Genomic DNA, 21,142 nt, shown 5'->3' on the forward strand with positions numbered 1-21,142 from the left:
GAACGCACAGTGAATCACAGTGGGCAGAAGACTGCTGTTACACTGCATCTACCTTTGAACATGCTGCACCTACAGCCGGTGACGTCATAGCAGGTGTTTTATCACTGATCGGGGAGAATGAAGAAGAACAAAACGTAACTGTTTCAACCCATAAAGAGCAGCGCATGAGCGATCCTCTGCCCTCTGTGATCCGGCCTTTATTCACCCCGTTGACCCATTTCTAAGGCAACACAAATTTCAAAGCCACGCCTGGTGAATCAAGAGCCAGGCATGCCCACCCACTCTACCTACCCCCCGACCCCCCCGACCCCCGTCCTTGGTGTTAAAAGGACCCAGACATGCCGGAGTTTACCTGGCAACCGAGAAAACAGAGAAAACCTCTTAAAGGGGAGGTGGCGAGGACGAGGTGCAGCCACTGAGAGGAGAGAAGGAAGGAGGGAGGGAGGGGGTGATCGATGGCACAGAGGGGGGAGGGGGGGGGGGGGATGAAGGGGGGAGACTGAGTGAGACAGTGGGAGACAGAGGGACAGATCTGCTTCACGTGCAGAAAACATGCATGGAGAAAATCTCCAACAGGAAGATCACAGGTTACACCGGACACTGGCCATCGGACGGTTTGAGCGATCAGGAGTTTGATGAAATGGGTGAATGAGGCGGACGCTGGTAAGAAGGAAGGAAGGGAAGGAAAGGAAGGAAGGAAGGAAGGAAGGAAAGGAAGGAAGGAAGGAAGGAAAATAATAAAATGACGCTTCACAGATCTCTCTCTTCACCTGAAGCACCTGAAAGAGCGAGCTGTCGAGGGTTGAGATGAAAATGAGAATAGAAAGAAAGGAAAGACACGAGATGGACAAAATATTTCATACGCTGGTGTGTCTGTCGGGGCGTCATGAGGACACAATACTCAGGATATAATCAACTGTTCAAAGAGAAGCAGACAGACAAGCTGACAAACACAAACCGGAGGAAAAACAGATTAGACTGAATTCTTGTATTTTAAGAAAGTGTGTGAAAGAGACAGAAAGAGATGAGAGGAGGGAATGAGTTCAAACGTCATCAAACATAATAAATAAATAAGAAAAATCCATTTCAAGCACTTGAATGCTTATGAATCCCTCAGTGAACTCTTCTTCTCTTCCTAAATTAAAGTAGAAAAGCTCTGGTTTTGACATCATACAGTAAGAATCTCTCCTGATGCGACTTTTTAAATTCTATGAATATTGAGTTAGTTGAGTGAAGTGTGTCAGAGAAGTGTGCGTCTGTGTCTGTAGTTAAATCTGATGTAATCACAGATAAAGCCTTACGCGTGTTTTAAGCTTCGTGGATCAGATGCTCCATGTTTAGGTGAAAGCTGATCACATGGTGTCAAAGAAAGATGTCCGAAATAAAGATAGTTAAAAAACAACTACGGCTCTTTTTTTAAATGAGCCTCTGAGGCCGACTGCTGATCAATCAGCACCGTCTCCGTCAAATAAATCAATAAAATAAAATGAATGAACAAAATGAACTAGTTAGACTCGTCTGTGAGGAGCACTGGAGACTCCACACAAACTGTTTCATGTGAGGTGACGGCGAGGTCGCTCTACTGAGGTTAATGTTTGACCTGCAGCTGCTCCGTCTGCATGACACATTGATGAGTGACAGCAGCAACGCTTTAATAAACTGTCCTGCAGACAGATGATATCTTTTGGCGCTGTATATTGTTTTTCTTTCTAGTTTTTAATAGATGAAACTCAACGGCACTAACTAAATATCCTTAGATGCTATGTGGTGAGAAAGCAAGAAGGACGCGATGCTGCAGCCGCTGGTGGAAGGAATAATGTAATCAACTGTGAACGGGGTGAAATAACATTAATATCCACATTTCATAACAGTAGATGAAGAACATAATGTTTTTAAGGGATATATTATATAAACAAGATTACAAATATTCCTAAAATAAGAAATAAATCTGGTTCCTACAAATGTTTTAGTCTTTGTAATTCAACTAAGTGGACATTCAGGACAGCAGCACACACTGTTGTACTCTATTAATCCACTAGGTGGCAGTAGAGGTATTTAAACCACAGACATTACACTGAAAATACTGATTTAACCTTTGTAGGTTAATTAATAGTGCAAATTCACAGAGGAGAGGAGAGGAGAGGAGAGGAAGGGAGAAAAGATAAGAGGAGAAGAGAAGAGAGACGAGGAGAGGAGAGATAGGAGAGGAGAGGAGAGGAGAGGGTTTAGGACTCACCCAGTGTGGGAACGCTGATGGCCATGACACCATAGAAGGAGAACGGTCCGGTCTCAAACTTCATGTTCTCGTTGCCGGCCTCGACCTCCACTCGTCCCTGAGAACAAACACAACGACAGACACAAACATGAACGCTGTGACGACGACATGAAGGAACTATCAGAGGGATCTACTCATCTTTTCTGACTCATAATAGAGACGTTATTTAGTAGTTGTGTCGGTGATGCTTTGGACATATAGAAGTATAACTGATTTTTCCTTTTATTCAACCGTTTGAATAATCATGTTTTTGTGCTTTATAGTTGATCTTTTTTTGTGTCAGAAAATGAAAATGTCAGCATTTCTTCTGAACCGTTACTCTCTCTGAAAACGAAAGGCCACTGAAACTTCATGTGACACCAAAGAATTCCACTTAAAGTCATGTGATTTACAGGCAGTTTATTTGATCAGCTCCTTAAGGGTCCAGAAAGTGTTACGTAATCACAACATATCCTCACACCAATCACAACAGAAGCAGAGCTGCAACAAATGATTTTCATCAATTAATCTGCTTATTAATGGCCGTCTTACCATCAGTAAAAAGTCTGTAAAATGTCAGAATATATGAAAAACGCCTGTTGTTCTTTCTTAGACTCCAAGGCGACATATTCAAATGTCTTATTTCTTCAGACCAACAGTTCAAAACCCCAAAATATTCCGTTCCCGAGCATCAAATCCCGACATTTGAGACTTGATATTGCCTTGTAACCCTGATGATTTTCAGCTGGTATGACACGACACAGTTTGGCCTCTAGAGGGCGGTACACTCACAGGTCAAAACAGGGAGGCGTACAGCATTTATTAGTGATTGTGTGCTGGGGAGGCTCGCCGTCGTTTGTGGGAGGAAGCATGTTGACTTTGGCCTCGATGAGACAGCATCAGACACTCGGGAGTCCCACATTTAAAAAAAGAAGAGATGTGACGGAGGGATGACGTGATGCAGATGAGGAGAGGAGGCGGAGCTACCAGAGGTTCTTTGTCAAATCAAAGAGCAGAGAGATGGAGAAGTTAGAGAGTCAGAGAGGGAGGTGAGAGGACAGGAAGGGGGTGAAGGAGGCCTCTGTGTTAGTACAGTGAGTCGGCCTGAATCGGCCTGCTGGAATGTGTGAACTGCAGCAACAACACGGCACAGTTAATCCACGCGGTCGTCCCTCCTTCCCTCCGTCTCCCCCCCCGCCCCTACACTAACACACAGGGAGCGGCCTGACAGCAGAACAGGTGGTGAAATAAAAGAGAGACCGGAAGAGAAAAGGACAAACAAGACGGTGCACGGAGCTCCCTGTTTTAGGAAAGTCAGTTTAAGATCTTTTTACAAAGCTCGATCCTTGTGCTTTTAAATTCGGGATTTTAAGGTTTCTAAATATATGCAAATATGTCAGGATGGACTGCAGGGCCGTGACGTTAAAATAATGCAGAATGTGTCCAGTGCAGCCATAAAATCACAATTTTGGTCAATTTTTCATTCATATATCGTCAAAGAAAACAACAACAAGCAGACACAGAACACATGCCCGATGATGTCTACATTTAAAGGGTTTCCAGTGAAGTTAAAAGGTAGAAATGAAGAATTTATGAGGCACACAAGGTTGTATTTGTTGACACGAGGCACCTTTAACTTCTGTGTACGTTTCTGTTTAAGACCTCGTGGAATGAACCGGTAGGGCCGAGAGATTTACAAACAAACGATCTGATATAAGCATCGCCTCGTGCTATTTTAGGGTGCGTGCCAGTTTAGAAACCAGGCTTGGATATTACAGGGGAGGCGGGGGGGAGAAGGGGGGAGGCGGGGGGGGGTGTATCTGTCACTGAAGTTACAAAGTAGGCTGCTCCCATCACAGACGCTGTGCTGAATTAAGCTCACAACATCTCCAGCGAGCGCTTCACAGCCGACGCCGACAGCGATCAGAACGTCACTCCGATCTACAGCCACGCCGACGACTGCAGGTTTAAGAAGCACAAGTCGACCGTTTCACCGCTTCATCCTGCTCAACGTGACAAATCATCAAATTCATGGTGAAGCTGGAACCAATAAATGTTTGATGTCGCTGCCGAATAAATGATAATCATGTAGCACTGCCCCTAAAATGAGACGTGTGTGAGAGGACTTCAGATGTTTTGGAGGTTGGTGTGCGTGTGCGTGTGTGTGTGTGTGTGTGTGGTATCCAGTCATGTGTGTCCAGGTTAAAAAAATGTGCATTGTCAAACCTTCAGGGCTTGTTCTTAGTCTACACACACTGGCTCTTTATCCACAATCCTACCGTCAACATGTGCAGAGATACTCCAATCCTATCTTTATTCTTAAAAAGGTAAACTCCCCGAGCATGAATGCCTTTGCTGCAACGCAGCGGTCCAAATTCATTCATTCACGCTAATCACCTCTCAACATATGGTCGACCCTGTGTGTGTGTATGAGAGCGTCGGCTGTGGGTCAAATACTTAACCTGCAACGCGTGCACAAACTAAAAAAAAACTACACTCGTGCACGCCTCACGAGCAGCCAGAAGGTCGACGACTGCTGGTGTTGAATTTACAAGGGAGGCACGGGGGAGGGAGGAGAGAGAGAGAGAGAATAGAAACAGGGGGGAGGCGGAGGACAGCAGTGAGAGGTGTAGAACCTGTTTTCCCAGACAAACTGACAGAGCAGCTAGCCAGCACTTGGAAAAATATACTGCACCAACCAAAAAAAACAAGGGCCAGAGAAGCAACCCTGGTCACAGGCTGTTAGCATCTTTGTGTCAGAATTTGAATTCACGGCCTTTTGAAGTCTCAGTCGACAACATCGAACAACTAAAACCTACTTCCTGAATTAAAGCTGCAGCCTCGAGGAGGTAACGAGCTGCAGAAACGAGACCGAGAAGCACTTCATTGGTGTTCATTATGAACAGATTCTTGATCTTGATTCTTTAAAAGTCAACTTCTTACTAAGAGCGATGGGGTCCAACGCGAACACAGGATTATCTCCCAAAGGTTGAAGTGGGCGTGGCTTAAAGGTGATGTCATTCACTGCTGAGCACCAATCAGAGTTGAGCAATATTATAAAAAAAACACGAGGACAGTTGTGAGACTCATTTTGCTCCCACACACAGTCAGGACGAGGCAGATGTTTTAATAAAGGATGTTTGTTTTCTCCTTAACATTAACTTTGACTGTTGCTTATTCAGTAATGAATATTTTGTTGTAAATACTTGATTTTAAATCAAGTCTTTCAGCTTGAAACCTCCAGTAGGACGGTCACAACGTCAACAAACGTTATTTTCTTCAAATCCATAGAACTTTATTCTAAATTCTAGTAAAGATCACAAAGATACTAAATATGTCAGGTTGAATTTTGGGGGACTTGTTTATAGAATGAAGCACAAGGTATCTAGAATATTTTACATTTGATGAAGTGGAGCAGGACAAGAAGACACAGAAAGGACTTTAGTGTCATACAATGATCTTCACACCTTTCACCGAATACTACAGACAACAGATTGACACGAGGAAGCAACTTTTATTGACCTAAACCCAAGAATCTGAAGCGGATGATGAGGATGGTCGTAATCCTCAGAAGAGGGCATTACAGTAGTGATGAACTCAGCTTAAAGTTCAACAGGAGTGTGAGACTCTGGTTGTGTGTTTTTGCTGAAACATGTGCATGTGAGACCTGGTGGGTCTTGGCCAAAGTTCAAGTAGCGTTATGACTCATAAAACAACGTGAGCGTGATCTGAAGTCTCAAACAGTCAAACCGACACACATCAGGGTGCTGAGGTCTCTCATGTCAAACACTCTTATCCACAGTCACTCGACGGAGGAGTTTTTCTATTTCACCGATGTCATGAAGTCATGTTGAGGCCTGATGGGAACCAGTGAACGTATTACAGGAGGGTTCTAAGTGTTGAAATGAGGCCTGGATGTCAGAAAAGTGAAATGTCGGAGGAGGAATGACGGTTGAAAATACTGAAATAGGACCTACACCACGTGAAAGTCAAGTTTATAACAAATGTAGTCTTATTTTCTATAGTATTTGCCATTATTAGGATAACATTATTCCCCATGAACAGTGGGAAATATCTGTATGTGTTAAAACAGGATCTTGAAAGTACAGTAAGTCACAGTTTTGAAGTCGGGCCTTGAAGACAGTTAATAAGAGAGTGAAGTTTGTAAAAGTATTGAAAGGCAGACGACGTGTTTCTAAACAAGGAAGCATCGATCAGGAAAGAAACTGGGCCTCTAACAGACACCGAGTATTGGAACGGGGCCGCCCTGTGTGTTAAAAGTGACTGAAAAATACAGTTCAGAGGCAGAACTAGGAGATATGAAGCCATACTGCTCATTGTGCGTGTGTGTGTGTGTGTGTGTGTGTGTGTGTGTGCGCGTGTGCGTGAGGTTCCTGCAGAGGTCTGAGGAGATATTAACAGGTCTGTTAATAACTTATAACAAACCAGTAGGGGGCCCGCCTGAAACCACACACACCTCTAGACAGTGTGTTTGTGTGTGTGTGAGAGCCAGAGGCCTCAGTGTTTAGTGGTTGGTGACCATGTGTTTGTCACAAAATGTACCGCTGACTTCAGTTAATGGTTGGTGTCAAACTGAACAATTTGTACAACGAGGTCATGTATGCTGAGTCACACACACACACACACTTCTTAAGTTAGATGTGACAGTGTGAGTCAGTGTCAACGTACAGCAATCTAAAGCACCACAATTGTTGATATTGTGAGGTTTTACACACACACACACACACACACACACACACACACACACACACACACACACACACACACACACACACACACACACCTTTTAGGTCCAGGAATATTTCTTATTCTCAAAGGAATGACATTTTTCCAGCTCTTGTCCACAACAGGAAGAGTTGCTCACAAATATGTTGTGACATAATTATCCTGGAATGCAACAACAGAGTTTCAAACATCGACCACACGCAGAACGTTAATAATCAGTGATCACGTTGATAATCGATCAACTGTTTACCTCCAGCTTCTTTCTCAGTTTCATCTCGTCATAACTGTAGAAACTTTTGGGGGTTTTCTTTTATCTGGCGGGGGGAGAGCAGAGCTCAGCGCCTGGCAGCAGCGTCTCCTCCTCCAGGAGCAGAGCTTTGCCTGCTGGAAGCCAACACCGACACCAGGCAGTATTACTGGGCCCGCTGGAGGGAAGGGAGGCACGGGAGAACCAGAACCAGGACCGAGAGGAGCAGACTGTCAGACCCTGCTGCAGTGAAATGAGAAGTTTTCTAAAGGGACTCTGGTGCTCGGAAGCACTACCGCTTTTGTCCACAGGGACCGCCAAAATCAACACAAAATGAAATGGTGAATGACTGTCAACCAGGAAACTTACAGCAACATACAAATAAAGGAAAATTGCCACAAAACAGTGGAATTGTGAAAGCTTATAAGACCCCTGCATAGAAACAAATCAACGTAGCTGGATGGTCTGAACGGCGGCCATTTAATACGTGTTGCCATTGTGCCCGTAGCAGCGGGTTAACTTCTGTATTAACTTAACCGACTTACAGCAAGTCCTGGTTTCACTGAGGTGAGGTTTTGCAGTCACGACTAAAACGAGCAGTGGAGTAGAGAGAGTAGAGAGCCAGAGTAAATGAGTAAAGTTTAACAACGTAATGATTCATGCTCACACTGTTGTCACAAAGCTCTCGTCAGATGACAACTCTGTTCGGCTCATCCTCTGTAACAGGTGTAGCATTACAGCATGGTTACAGCAAGCTAGCTAGCTAAAAAAAAAACAAAGCCTCACTCCCCGAGGCTCTGGAGAAGGACAAGCTAACAAGCTAACTAGCCAGCCATCCGTCACGGATGTGGGTTGTCACCATAAGAACGAACCAGCATTTTCTTTTGTAATGAACACAGAAAACATTTTAATGCCCGTTCTCCTGCTGTTCTATTTCTATGGCCTCCGATCATCCCAAAGGTTTTTCTGGTTCATAACAAAGCAACTACTCATTTAATATACGGGCTGAACTTCATCGCTTCGTTCCATCCAGACGTGATCCTCCAAATGACCAAGTTCTCAAACTTCCAGAAGCTGAAAGCAGAACAGCGATCTAACTGTGGCCGAGTAGACGGACTCCGTCCTGCGAGAGTAACGGAGCATCTTTATAGACGCATGAATCAGGCTGGTCGTAAACAAACTGCTGACAGGGAAGATTACTACCAGGAGGACACGGAAACACACACACACGCACTATAAAAGGAGTGGAACAAGGACATTGAATTATCTGTATCTGAGGGTTTTAGTTCTCATGACATCAGACGTACATAATGCAAACAAACACGTACACAGTGAGGAGTTTCTGCTACAGTCATTCACCTCAGCAACAGCAAACCGTTTGTGTGTCTTGGCAAATGAAAAGAAAATCACTTTACTAATAAATAAACTGTTAAAAAAAATGTAATTTAAAACACTCTCTGCATCTCCACGACTCCACCTCGGTCTGTTTCCTCTGTTTCCAAAAAAGGCACTCCTGGAATGTGGGGGTATAATTGTGTTTACAGGACAAATATGAGCAGCACACACAAACCAATTCTACACACTGGCTGGTCCAAGACTCTTCAGAGAAACTCAAAATGAATAATTGAATGAGAAGTCTGCCGTCTATCTGTAATTACCGGAATAAAATATTCATCAGCACGGAATCTAATGAAAATAGTTCTTCTATCCTAAGGGAGCATCTATCCAGAAATCAGGGTTAGGCCTCTTTAAAATGGAGAGTGGTTCTACCTGGAAGCACCTGGATCTTGTGTCTTAAACTTCACCTTGTTTTACCTGAATTAGACATAATCTGAGACACTTGACAGAAAGCAAAACGTTGTGAGCAAAGAAAGGATATCGGTCCACCTACTACTTTTAGAAGTCAACTAAAACCCAGAGGATTTATCTGCAGAGTCACACTGACTATCAAGAACTATTCACACCTACAGGCTCAGACAGCAGCTCTCCCTCGCTGGCATGCTCACACTAAATGCCACCCTCTCCAAAAAAAAGGTCTCAGCGGATTATTCCACATGTGGGGTCTCACCACAACACCCCCGACAAACATCCGGCCTCCCACCTCGAAAGTCTCACAGAGAACGAGCAACGACGGGGGGGGGGGGTCGAAATGATACCCCCGGATTACTGGAGCCGGCTAATGACTGTTTTGGGGACGATGACATAACCGCCGCGTGGGAACCGAATGTGTGTGAAAGAGAGATTACGACGATGAGGCGTAATTTTCCCCAACCTTTGTGGGGATTAGAGCGCAGGTGAACATGTACACAGAGAGGATGCAGGAGGCTTTGTGCAGACGGAGGTAGAGATGCTCAAGTGGGTTCTGGGTCACGTGAGCTGACGAGTGTAGTTTCCTCCTTCCGTTAACATCTTGTATAATGGAGATCAATTAGTGGAGAGCATCTCCTTTAGGACACAGCTCTCCTCCCATCACTCACTCACTCTCTGTTTGTCTGTCTGTCCAAGGTCACATCTCCCTCATGCCTTTACTCTTTTTAGGCTCTATCTGTTAAAGTGCTGACATTTTGTCTTTTATAGACTTTTCGGCCGTCTTTCGTTGAAGTCTGATTGCACTGTTATGCTTTCATCTTTCAGGGCGCTCCCCCCATTTTCGAGAGCCTTGTGCTCGGTGCGATTTATATCGTTTTTTGGGTGAACTGTTCCTTTAACTACTCCTTACAGCTTCTTTCAGCCATGACAGCATATTTAAAACGTTATGATAGCGAGGAAGAAAAGACTCTTTCTCTGGCTGCATCACTGATGGATTTTAAAACTTATTCTGCTACTTAAGCATTAATCAATGTCACCTCCACATCAGTTTCATCATTCTGTAACATAATATCCGACAGTACACAAGCAGTGAATAACAGGACGTTGAGGTGGCACTTTAATTCTTGTTCCCTCACATCCTTTATGTAAAGCGCTTCGCTGGATATTCATTTATTCTGGCATGAATGATCATCATAGCGAGAGCACGCTGGTCGGATTATTTCTGTGGTTGTGTGATTCTTTTTGAACTTCTTTTGCACTGTGAGGAGAATTAGTCCTTCACAGCGTGTACAAGTTTATTAAAGTGATTCTGTGCACTTTGATGGTAACACATCTACCACGGTGATCTTAGAAGGCAGTAAAAACGAGCATGTAATCTTCCTGTCTCTCGCCTTGCATATACACAACTTTTATGTAAAAGCTACCAGGGTTCTTATCGAGACATGAGTCACGCAACATGTGTCAAACCTGCATTCTCTCTACTGACCATCAGGGGGCGACGCCTCTGGTTGTATAGAAGTCTATGAGAAAATGACTTTACTTCCCTCTTGATTTATTACCTCAGTAAACATTGTAAACATGAGTCTCAATCTCTAGTTTCAAGTCTTCAATACAGCATGATGTTCATTTAGTAAATTATGGTCCATTTAGAGTCAAACAGACCATAAAGCAGGGTATGCTTTAGGGCGGGGCTACACGGTGATTGACAGGCCGTCACTAACCCGTCGTCCAAATACGGTGACTTTCGTTCTCTGGTTGCAAAAAACCAAGATGGCGATGACCAAAATGCTAAACTCAAGGCTTGAAAGCCGCAATCCACCAACCAATGGGTGACGTCACGACAACTTCGTCCACTTCTCATATTCGGCCTGTGTTCAGGACTGAAAACAAGAGGCACAGTTAAGACTGGAGCTGCAAGTAACAATCACTTTCATTACAGATTAATCTGCTTGACTGATTTCTCTATAAGAGAAAGAATAGGCTGAAATGACACTTATCATTTCTAATAATTCAGGGTGAAATCAGCTTATTTCTGTATGTATTTTTCTGTCTTCATTGTTAATCACTCTCTTAATCCCTTGTAAATCTTTAAGAGAAGTTATGTTTACAAAAGGTTAATATTTGGGGAACCAGATATTGAGCCCGATTGCTCCACAAAGAGTGTGTGAACAAGTTTACGTCTTTCAGCATGCTCCATAAAGCGCAGAACTACAAACTGCAGTCTAGAGGAGGTGGTTGAGAAGGTTTTAGGTGGAATGTGACCTCCCACAGCTTGTTGGCACTCCACCAACTCTGACTCTTAAAACCCTTAAAGTTGCCGGCTAATCTCCTTCTAGAGTTACATTACATTACATTACAGTCATTTAGCAGACGCTTTTATCCAAAGCGACTTACAATTCAGAGTCTATGACTTTGGATCAGCCGTGACTTCCAAACGGTGGCTGCTCTTATAGCAACACACACACACACTCACACGGGGTTTTTACATTTTATTCATCATCTGAACTTTAATTCTGTTAAAAAAAATGTGTGTGTGTGTGTGTGTGTGTGTGTGTGTGTATGTGTGTGTGTGTGTGTGTCGAGCTCCTGCAGAGGCCTGAGGAGTTATTAACAGGTCTGTTAATCACTCAACAAACCAGTAGGGGGCCCCGCCTGAAACCACACACACCTCCAGGCAGTGTGTGAATGTGTGTGTGTAAGGTCAGGTATAATAATACTTTATAATTGCCGGTGATTCACCGACATGTTTTTTGCATTCATATTCAAGATCATGTTTATATTTGTAGCGTCGCTGTCCTGTGACAACCACGTATCTCTAAAGAGTCGACTCTTCTTGAGCTCAGAAAAACATTTGTTTTCAGCTTCGTGACGATGCATTTTCCAGCTTATTTTAAACTTTATTTCGCTTAAAGAGGAGGAGAGTTTCTTCAACATATGAAGGAACACTTCATCCTTCGGTTCATCTCAAACAATCAACATGAACACATCTGGAGAAACGTGGTGTTCACTGGACAGAAAGGGGATGAAAAGTTACCGAAAGCAGTCAGATAAATGTGAGTAAAAAGTAAAATATTTGTCTCTGAGATGTAGTGGAGTACAAAAGGGAAATACTCAAGTAAAATACAAGTATCTTTAAGTACAGTTTTGGCAGAAGCGTAGTGGCCACAGTTTGGTTCTCCTGCAGGTAAAACACTGTTAGCTGTGTCAGCACTGTTGCCTTTGTTCGCGCTGTTAGCATGGTTAGCACGGTTAGCACGGTTAGCACCGTTCGCTGCCGACTCAGCCGTTGCCATGTTGAGAGCCATGTGGAGGCAACAGATGAGCTCTGAATTTCATATTTAGCCCCTTTAAAGGCGATGAGGGAGTATTGAGTCTTCCCTTTATCCCATCAACAGTTAACGGCACTCTTGGAAGATAATTATATTTTTGTTCAGTGACTCAAATGAATTCTGAATGTTTTAAAAACACAGCAACAGTTTCGGGAGTCGGGACCCCCGTTGGGTGAGCGCGGCGTACGACGCCTTCCGCCATCTGTCACAAGCTGCAGCTCAGAGCCGCGGCTTAAGTATCAAGTTTTAACTACTATATCATCAACGCCACTGATGCACTTGAATATGACTTTTAGAGGGCGGGGTGTGTTTATCACGGTGAGTCAGAGGGCTGTTAAAAGTCTATAACTGGTCTATTATTCAAACTTGATTTTCAAGATTGAATTTTGCAAGATTACGTCACAGCATGTTCACAGTAGGGTCTGACAAACTGCTCTTATGTTTCTTTTGAAATTGAATTTTGGAAATCATGTTCACTTTTCTCTTTCCTTCACAACTTTTCACGGACTTTTACTCATATAATCAAGTTAAAATCCATTTATTTTGCTAGAAACAAACCTTATGTTCCCAAACTCAGCTGTAAAGAAGTCATCAAAGCGATTAGTAACCATTTCAATGAAAACTGAGCAAACTGAAGATCATGTGACATGATTGACAGCTCCAGAACAGCTACTAAATGGACCTTGTGTGCAGATTGCTTTGTCAGAAAAAGGTACAGTCGACTTCCATGAAAGTTGATATTTGCATACTGGAGATAAAACAAAGAAAGATGCAAACGAATTACAGACTTTAAATTTGACTGTGTAAACAAAGACGATGTAACGTGACGGATTAAATAAAACTACACATTCTCCCACTTTCCACGTGTGATGGAGTGCATGAGTGTGTGGGAGGGCGGTTCAATCTACCAGTCGGTTTAACAAAACCTCTCTCTCTCTCTCTCTGCTTCTGAAGATCACACAGCAGTGTGAGCTGAACTCCTGCTTTTGCATTCACCCACGCTGAAGCAGCGAGCAGTCACAGGCAGAGAAGTCGTGCTCCATCACGTACCTGCAGGATGAGAACGAAGTAGTCGACGGGCTTGCCCCTCTGGTAGACGTAGTGATGGGGCGAGCGCTTGTCGCCGTCGTTGAACTTGATCTCCTGGATCACGTCGGGGTGGCGCAGGATTCGCAGCAGCACCTTGTCCGAGATCTGAGACGGGCTGAACAAGCTCACCTCTGCGAGAAGAGAGAGGCGAAAAGGGCGTAAATAAAAACCTTTTTACTGCACTACAACATAATCATTAAAAGAAAGAAAGATTCTAGAGATGCACCAACATCATTCTTTGTGCCGAGTGCTATTCACTGATCCGAGTGTCTATTAAATGAGTCATTCATGCCTTTGTCTGTAGTACAAGACAAACAATTAAATACTGTAAACCAAGTGCCAAGTGCATCGGTCCTACAAAGGATGATTGTAGCGCATCATGTTTCTATACATGAACTTTGCTTTGACAACCCGAGTTAATTCAAAGCATTCAACGTATCGAGTACAACTCAAAAGTACATTCATGAATCTTGTGTTTTTAAGTGACATAAATGTACATTACATGACTTTATGATGAGTACAAAGTACTAAAAAGAACAGAAACATTGAATTATATCCTGGCTTGCTTTCTGTGACGTATCATAATACTTTATAATTGCTGACATTTGTTTGGGGAAGCATTATTGTATTATATATATATATATATATATATATATATATATATATATATATATATATATATTCTGAAATGACATAGATTAATCTAACAATATTGTTTTTCATAGACAAAATATTGATGAGCAGATCAATCAATCTGAACAGAACCGACTGGTGACATGTGTTTGGTTTACATGCACGTCTCAACTGTTGCAATCGGAGCCCAACTATAAATGAGTGCCTTCGACCCCACCCAGACTGAGAACAAAGACACGGTTCACCCTGCAAACAAAACCCTCTGCAGCACACAGTGAGAGGTGAGGCATGCACGACCAATGTTCAAATTCGTCATCGAAAAAAGGCAAACAAACTCCTTTCACTGCGGTTTACGTATTAAGCGAACGAGTTCACCAGGTTTACAATTCATTTTAAAAAAGGAACTGTGAGCTTCTGCTGGGATTAAATGTTCCAGGACGGCTCAACGATTTCCAAATCACTTTCACAGCTCGTACATTTTGATATCTTCCTGGTTTCTTAATGTCTTTTTTTTCCAGATAAATATAAATCATACAGACTGACGGGGCTTGCTGTTGCAAAACACATATCTGCTCAAACTTATCTAATGAAGCATTAGTTTGCACATAACAGGAATTTGATTTGTAATTGGTGCATGACAATAAACAGTGCAACAGTATAAAGATTTAAAAATAAAAATATAAAAATGTACAATAGAATAGGATAAACAAACAGTGTGAGTGCAGGTTAAAATATGTCTGGTATTAAAGTGTTAATTGTCTATTTAAAGTATACATTATGAAAACTTTAAAGACTCTCTCAAATATCAGTGATACTCCAGAGAGCCCACATCAGATATCCACAGAGTTCAGACACAATAAGAAGAGCTGGTTAAAGATCGTTAATGTGAACAAGAACAACAACGAAATAAAAGGAACAGAAACAGGAGAGCAGTAACTTCCTGGACCCAAAAAAGGAAAAATCCCATTCCTGTGTAATGAGTCAGGACAGAAAAATAAAGCCGTCATCATCCTGAGGAAAAAAGGAACAGAAACAGCAGACAGTGACGTTATCCCATCACGCAGAGGAATGAGACTCTGCCGGGCTCTCCCACCACAGCGCCTGTGAGAGGAGGAAGCGCTACGTCATGCTAGCAGCTAACTGCTAACACACTCCTGGCAGAGCACATCCGCTCACGCTCGCCAACCGGGCGGATTGCAACACGTTCTCCAGTGATTTGCAGCAGTGTCGCGGCGTCGCGTCCAGCTGGCAAAGGTCCAGAGTCTTCTTGTGGCGGTGAGCAAACAGCCAGGCAGACTGCTCGGATCCTAAATAGACCTTCCAAGTAAACAAACACGTGTAAACCTCCTCCCGGCCTGTGTGGAACTGCTTTGCTTGTCAGATGGGCGAGATGACAGAATCATATTCATGTTGTGGCTCCATATCAAAGACATATGTTTAGTGGTGGAGGGAGTATTCAGATCCTTTACTCAAGTAAAAGTACTACTGCGACACTGAGAAAATACCGCAGTACAAGTAAAAGACCTGCAGTCAAAACCTTAGGAAATACGCAAGTTAAATACAAGTACCTTTAAGTACAGTTGGTTTACAAGTTATAATGATCTACTGGCTGCGTGTTAGTAATACTGCGATGAGTGATTGAGTGTGTGTGTGTGTGTGTGTGTGTGTGTGTGTGCATCAGTCTGTTCCCCACCTGTAGCCAGGAAGCGATGGGCGGCCAGCAGCAGCTGAGGAGAGATCTTCACTTTTGATTCGCTCTCGCCTTTGAAGGCGGAGAAGTCTCTCTTATTCTTATTGGGCACCACCTTTTTCCTGTTGCGGTTATCAGCTGAGAAGTGACAAAAAACACACACACACACACACACACCAAAAAAGAAAAAAAGTTATGTCTAAAGACCTCAAAATTATTAATACAAGTAAATAAATACACAACCGTTCAACAGTTTGGAATCCTCTGACACAATAAGCTTGAGTCAGTGACTCTCTATACGTCTGATCGGTCTCTGCTGCTTTTAGGTTGTACAACGTCCTCTTTACAAATACATCTATTGTGTGTGAAGGATTTGTTTTGTACGTGGAGAACAAAACGCTGTACAGCGGTTCAACCAGACTGACAACTGAAGAGCAGAAAGAGACAGAGATGAAATCTCCAGTCATTGGTGAAAGAAGAAGAAGAAACCGGAGGCTTATCCTTTAAAAAGGAGCAGGTTCCTGAGTCAGTGTCAAGTGTTTCACATTTAAAGCAGCCTTTAACAGCTGCTCTTCAGACTTCACAAGATAATAAGTTAGTGTGGGGTTAGCGGCACTATTGGAGTATCAGCTGAACATAACGTGAACTGATAAATCACAGTTAATCTTCTTCAATCTAACCACCCAGTGGACTGCAGAGGGCCAAAGAAAAGTGAACATTTAGAGCCCAGTTTCACTGTTGTGGTTCAATAAAGATTGAGGGTCACTTACACTTTTCTAAACTTTTCATTCTCCTTCTTTTGACGCCAAAACTACTTAAAAGGTGAATATTATACCGTTTTATTTGTTTAAATAGTTATAATCGATGATAAAGAAGAAAAACATAAACAGAACAACTTATTTTAAACTTTTAAACGGTGGTGTAACAAAGACCGAGATGTAAAATGATCTTCACTGACAGTAAAGAGACGCGATAAACAAAAGCCAAACTCACTGTAAAGGTCCGACTCATCCAGAATCTCGGATTTGATGATCTCCTCGATGACGTCCTCCAGGGTGACCAAGCCCAACACCTCGTAGAAGGGATCTCCCTCCCCCTCGTTGTTCACCTTCTGCACGATGGCCAGGTGGGATTTTCCTGAAGTGGAACAAAGAGAATCATGAGTGGGGGGGTTTTCAGCTGATTACGTCATCCGTTAGTACACAAGCAGAAGGGTTTTTAAGAACAGGACCCTGATTACTCTTCTCCATGAATATGTACATTCTACAAATATATCAGCGATCTACCGCATGTGTGTCAACGCATCGAGCACGAGGGTGATGGGATGTGCAGTTGCATCAGTTGGTGGAAGCGTCGTGAAAGTAGAAGATGAATAAATAAACAGAAAGAGACGAGGAGAAGCAGATGTAAGCCGAGCCGATATTTTAACTGTGGCAGCCATCGCTTCTTTATGTGCTTGTTCCTTTGGGTCATTTTGGGGAAAAAAAGCTGCAAATGAATGAGCAGAACCGGTTCATTTTTTTATTTTTAAAATAATTAAATTCAATTGATGAACCAGAAATAAACCTATACGAACATTTATCCATAAATAACGTCTCTGGATTGATTATCCATAAAAATGCATCGCTATATAAAATGATATAAACTGTGACGGAGGATTGTATCTCTATTTCAATGCTTACTTCTATAACGCAAGATTCACAGCTTGCAAATAAAGTTTTATTTGCAAATGTTTCATGAGATAGGGAATACACTGAACTGGATTTGTTGGCCATTACGGACACATACGGGTTAATTAGGGAGAAACATTCAATGCAAACAATGAAAAACATACACAGCAGACCTTTAAATGTCTCTATTCTAATATAAACACGGTCAACCACAACAGAGAAATGTGGGAACAGATGCTTGTCCAATGAAAACAGGTGAAGCAGACAAAGCACTTAATAATAATATAACGTTTTTAACGTGACAACAGCTGCACTGCGGGTATTTAGTGAACCAGGAATTGACGAACACGATAACTAATAACACGAAAGTATCACATAAAACACAAACACAAAGAATTTAACTTGGTTACTGTAATAAATCATTTATTCTTTTATGTCACAGTTTTGTTATTAAGCGGACATAAAACTGCTTAGTATCTTGTCACTAAAAATGGCAACCCTGTTTTTCAGCTTCAGCAACTAAAAGCTGATGCCTGGTTCCCAGAATGACAACAAACAAAAAGCCCCGGAATCAAAGCAGAGCTGAGGTTGATAACAAACTGAAAATGTACTGCGGATATCAACATCAAAGTCATGTCAGATGCTTCAACGTCGCCTCAGCGTTATTCTACATCTCCTTAAAAAATGAAACAGCGTACAACATGACGAGCCTTTAAACTCTGTATACTCGTAGCACGAGCCTCCGCAGATGGCGTTCGAGCTACGAGCGCTCGCAAAGGAGTTCATGTTCGTTGCATTATTCTCCGAAGCACAAGACGGCGTACGAAGAAGAAGAAGAAGACACAGAGTGTCAGCGGTCCACAATGCAGAGGAGGATATTGTAACTATCTGTGAACTCATATCTCATATTCATGGACTGATTTATTGCCTTTGTACACGCAATGAAAAGAAACAAGTCAAGTTTTAGTCAAGGTCATTTTCTGGTGCGTTGACCTCACGCCGGCTCCACTACGAGCTTCATAGTCATGCTTACAAAGTTCAGAATCTTTCAGCAGATTATGTTTTGCAGAGCTGTGGCTGCTAACCATCTCTTTGCAATCTATTTATTGATATTGAGGCATGTTTGCACAATAACTGTTGGGTTTTTAATAACATTACAGCTGCCGGACTCGTGGCGTCACGTTTGTGTGTTCACCACAAACCTGACCGAGACGCCCCATCATTCACACAATCGTATCACGATGGACTCCCGTCTGAAAGCAGCTCTGTTCTCACAAACAGCCTGTTAATGAGTATACAGGTCGTTACAGTTTGGGGTTGGGTCTGGACTTTGGCCACGAGCGTTACCGTACAACACACAACTCACACATGTACACTAAGACACACACACACACACACAGTTCAAAGTGCAGATGGTCGCACCCAAGAGGACATCTGAGGGTTTGGTCCGTCATTTTCTCCCCTCCACCCAGACAAAACGTATGGGAATACACACGTAAGCCACTGGTTTAAGCTACACACACATTCATTCATGCATACACACACACACACACACACAGCTAAGATATTGGATTTGAAATGTAGGACGGGTGAGATGTTTTGGTTGCTAAATATAGGAGGAGCCGTCTTCACTGTCAGTCAAAATAGAATCTAAAAAAAGCCTCTGGCATCCCATTCTCCCCCGAAACAAAGAGCCATTAAGGTGGTGATGAAGCATGAAACAAGAGAAGAAGAAGACGAGGGAGAGAGAGCGGGAAATCCTAAAAAAAAAAAGGTCCATTGACGGCCTTCGTTTCCAAAAGCAGAGCAGCAGATCAATGGGATTTACAAAGAGCTCATATGACCACGCAATTAAAAGAAGACCGAAGCCTGTGAGTGTTTCTGGTGTGTGTGTGTGTCCTTGATGTCTGCCTGCGTGTCCTGGCAAAGTGGGCACCGCCGGCACGATGACACAAACACCACTCTCCACACACACACACACACTCTCTCTCTCTCTCTCTCTCTCTCTCTCTCTGACCTTGCTTGGTTTTACTACGTGAACGGCGTGGAGGGACTTTGAGGAATCCATTTCCCACAAGGCCGGCTCGCCTGTGGGAGCCTGTGATGTCACGCCGTGAGAGGTCGGATGATGCACTGTATATTTAGTCTGGACGCTCGAGAGGAAGCAGCAGCGCTGGACGTTCACACACGATTCAAACAGTTCTGATTACGACATGAGGGCGGATTATTTTCATTTTAAGTTCACGTACCCAGGATCTGTTTTAGCCTATAAAATGTCCGATAAGTGAGAAACTTCCCAGCAGAAATTGGTGTTTTTAAACATCTTACCCTGTCTGACAAAAGTCATTGATAAAGAAAAAGAGGAGGCAAACCGACCTTTGAGCTTGAGAAGCTGTGAACAGCAAAAGTTTGGTATTTTTACTAAATTAATGGCTTTTACGAGTCGATCAACGGATGTAATTAATCAAGTCATTGTTAAAGCGCAACATGGGGTTCAGTGTCTTGCTCGAGGACACTATGTAGACTTAGTGTTAATCATAAAAGTGTCCTCTTAAACCCCTAAAAGAGGCACATCAGGACGTAGGTCACATGAGGAAGGAGTGGCATGATTTCATGGCACGATGGAGAACTTTAGTCGACGGTGTCCTGCAGCAAGAAAGCCTCCGAGCGCATTCATTAGCCGATTGTTGTTCATTCCACACAAGATCACTGTAGCAACAAAAATAGAGACATCATGTCATGGAAAAGGCACTCTGTGTGTGTGTGTGTGTGTGTGTGTGTGTGTGTGTGTGTGTGTGTGTGTGTGTGAGAGAGACCTCTCCCTGTGGTGCTGAGTCAATATTTCAGAGGAAGCAGGACCCCGGGAGACATACTTACACCCAGTTACTGGAGAGTCACTTGAGAGTCTATTGGCTCCTTGCGAGCGAGCACGAACACACACACACACACACACACACAGTGTCTGACCTGTGTCCGCAGAGTTTATAATTAAAACAACCCCACAGAGCGGCCGAGGTCCTGTGTGTCTGAGACGTGTGTTTCGGGGCTCACACAGGAACACACACACAGCTGTCACTTACCAATGTGACGTGACAGGACAGTGGATATATATATTTTAGAAATACAAAATCCGTCCCTCCATCCACCGCTCATCCGTTCTACACGCTGTGAGCTGCCTCGAGTGCTTCTCTCTGACGTCACTTTTTAATATCAGCCTCTTTAGATTACTAATCCTTCATTAACTGAGCTCAGCTTTATTGTTTTTTATATTCGTGTATGTTTTGGATTTGACTTGGATTCACTCGAGGTGAACTTGAAAGTCAAAATAAAGTGTCAAAGCTACAATGAAGGGCACTGATTGAGCCTCGTAGTTTAACAATCTGCCTTTCATTCACACACATAACTGTGACAGTCTCCATCAAAATGTCCTAAAAGCAGGAAGTGAAGTCATCAAACTGCTTGTGTTTCATCTGATTAAACAGTCCTAAAATAAGAAAGTGTTATTAATTCATTTTCTTTCAATTAACTCATCGTTTCAGCTCTAAATCTTTCTCTCTCCAGCTATCTACCTATTATGTTTTTATGATCATCCGAAGCATTTTGTGCTTAAAAAGACCACAGATTTCATCCATAACTATGACACTACGTGAGAGCGGACAAGAACACTTTGCGGAA

The 21,142-nt window shown here is 42.9% G+C and overlaps 1 protein-coding gene and 1 long non-coding RNA gene across 3 annotated transcripts in view; one reads left to right on the forward strand and one right to left on the reverse strand.

The window, feature by feature from the left end:
- Positions 1-21,142, reverse strand: part of LOC142964145 (metal transporter CNNM4-like) — a 40,046-nt gene that overhangs the window by 8,368 nt on the left and 10,536 nt on the right. Inside the window, exons 2-6 of one of the 2 annotated variants that reach the window (XM_076104331.1) lie at positions 16,791-16,934; positions 15,801-15,935; positions 13,436-13,605; positions 2,237-2,333; positions 353-415 (exon numbers count right to left, since the gene is read on the reverse strand). In XM_076104331.1, coding sequence (XP_075960446.1) covers positions 353-415; positions 2,237-2,333; positions 13,436-13,605; positions 15,801-15,935; positions 16,791-16,934 — 609 coding nt within the window. The remainder of the gene's footprint in view (positions 1-352; positions 416-2,236; positions 2,334-13,435; positions 13,606-15,800; positions 15,936-16,790; positions 16,935-21,142) is intronic. The other variant, XM_076104330.1, reaches the window with a different exon arrangement.
- On the forward strand, positions 15,260-20,954 carry LOC142964146 (uncharacterized). Its single transcript, XR_012957508.1, has 3 exons — positions 15,260-15,382; positions 15,789-16,923; positions 17,978-20,954. It is a non-coding gene; the product is annotated as an uncharacterized LOC142964146 (long non-coding RNA).

Source organism: Anarhichas minor, unplaced genomic scaffold, assembly GCF_050575085.1.
Source record: "Anarhichas minor isolate MPS153535 unplaced genomic scaffold, ASM5057508v1 ptg000030l, whole genome shotgun sequence".
In the NCBI taxonomy this organism is placed as follows: Eukaryota; Metazoa; Chordata; class Actinopteri; order Perciformes; family Anarhichadidae; genus Anarhichas; species Anarhichas minor.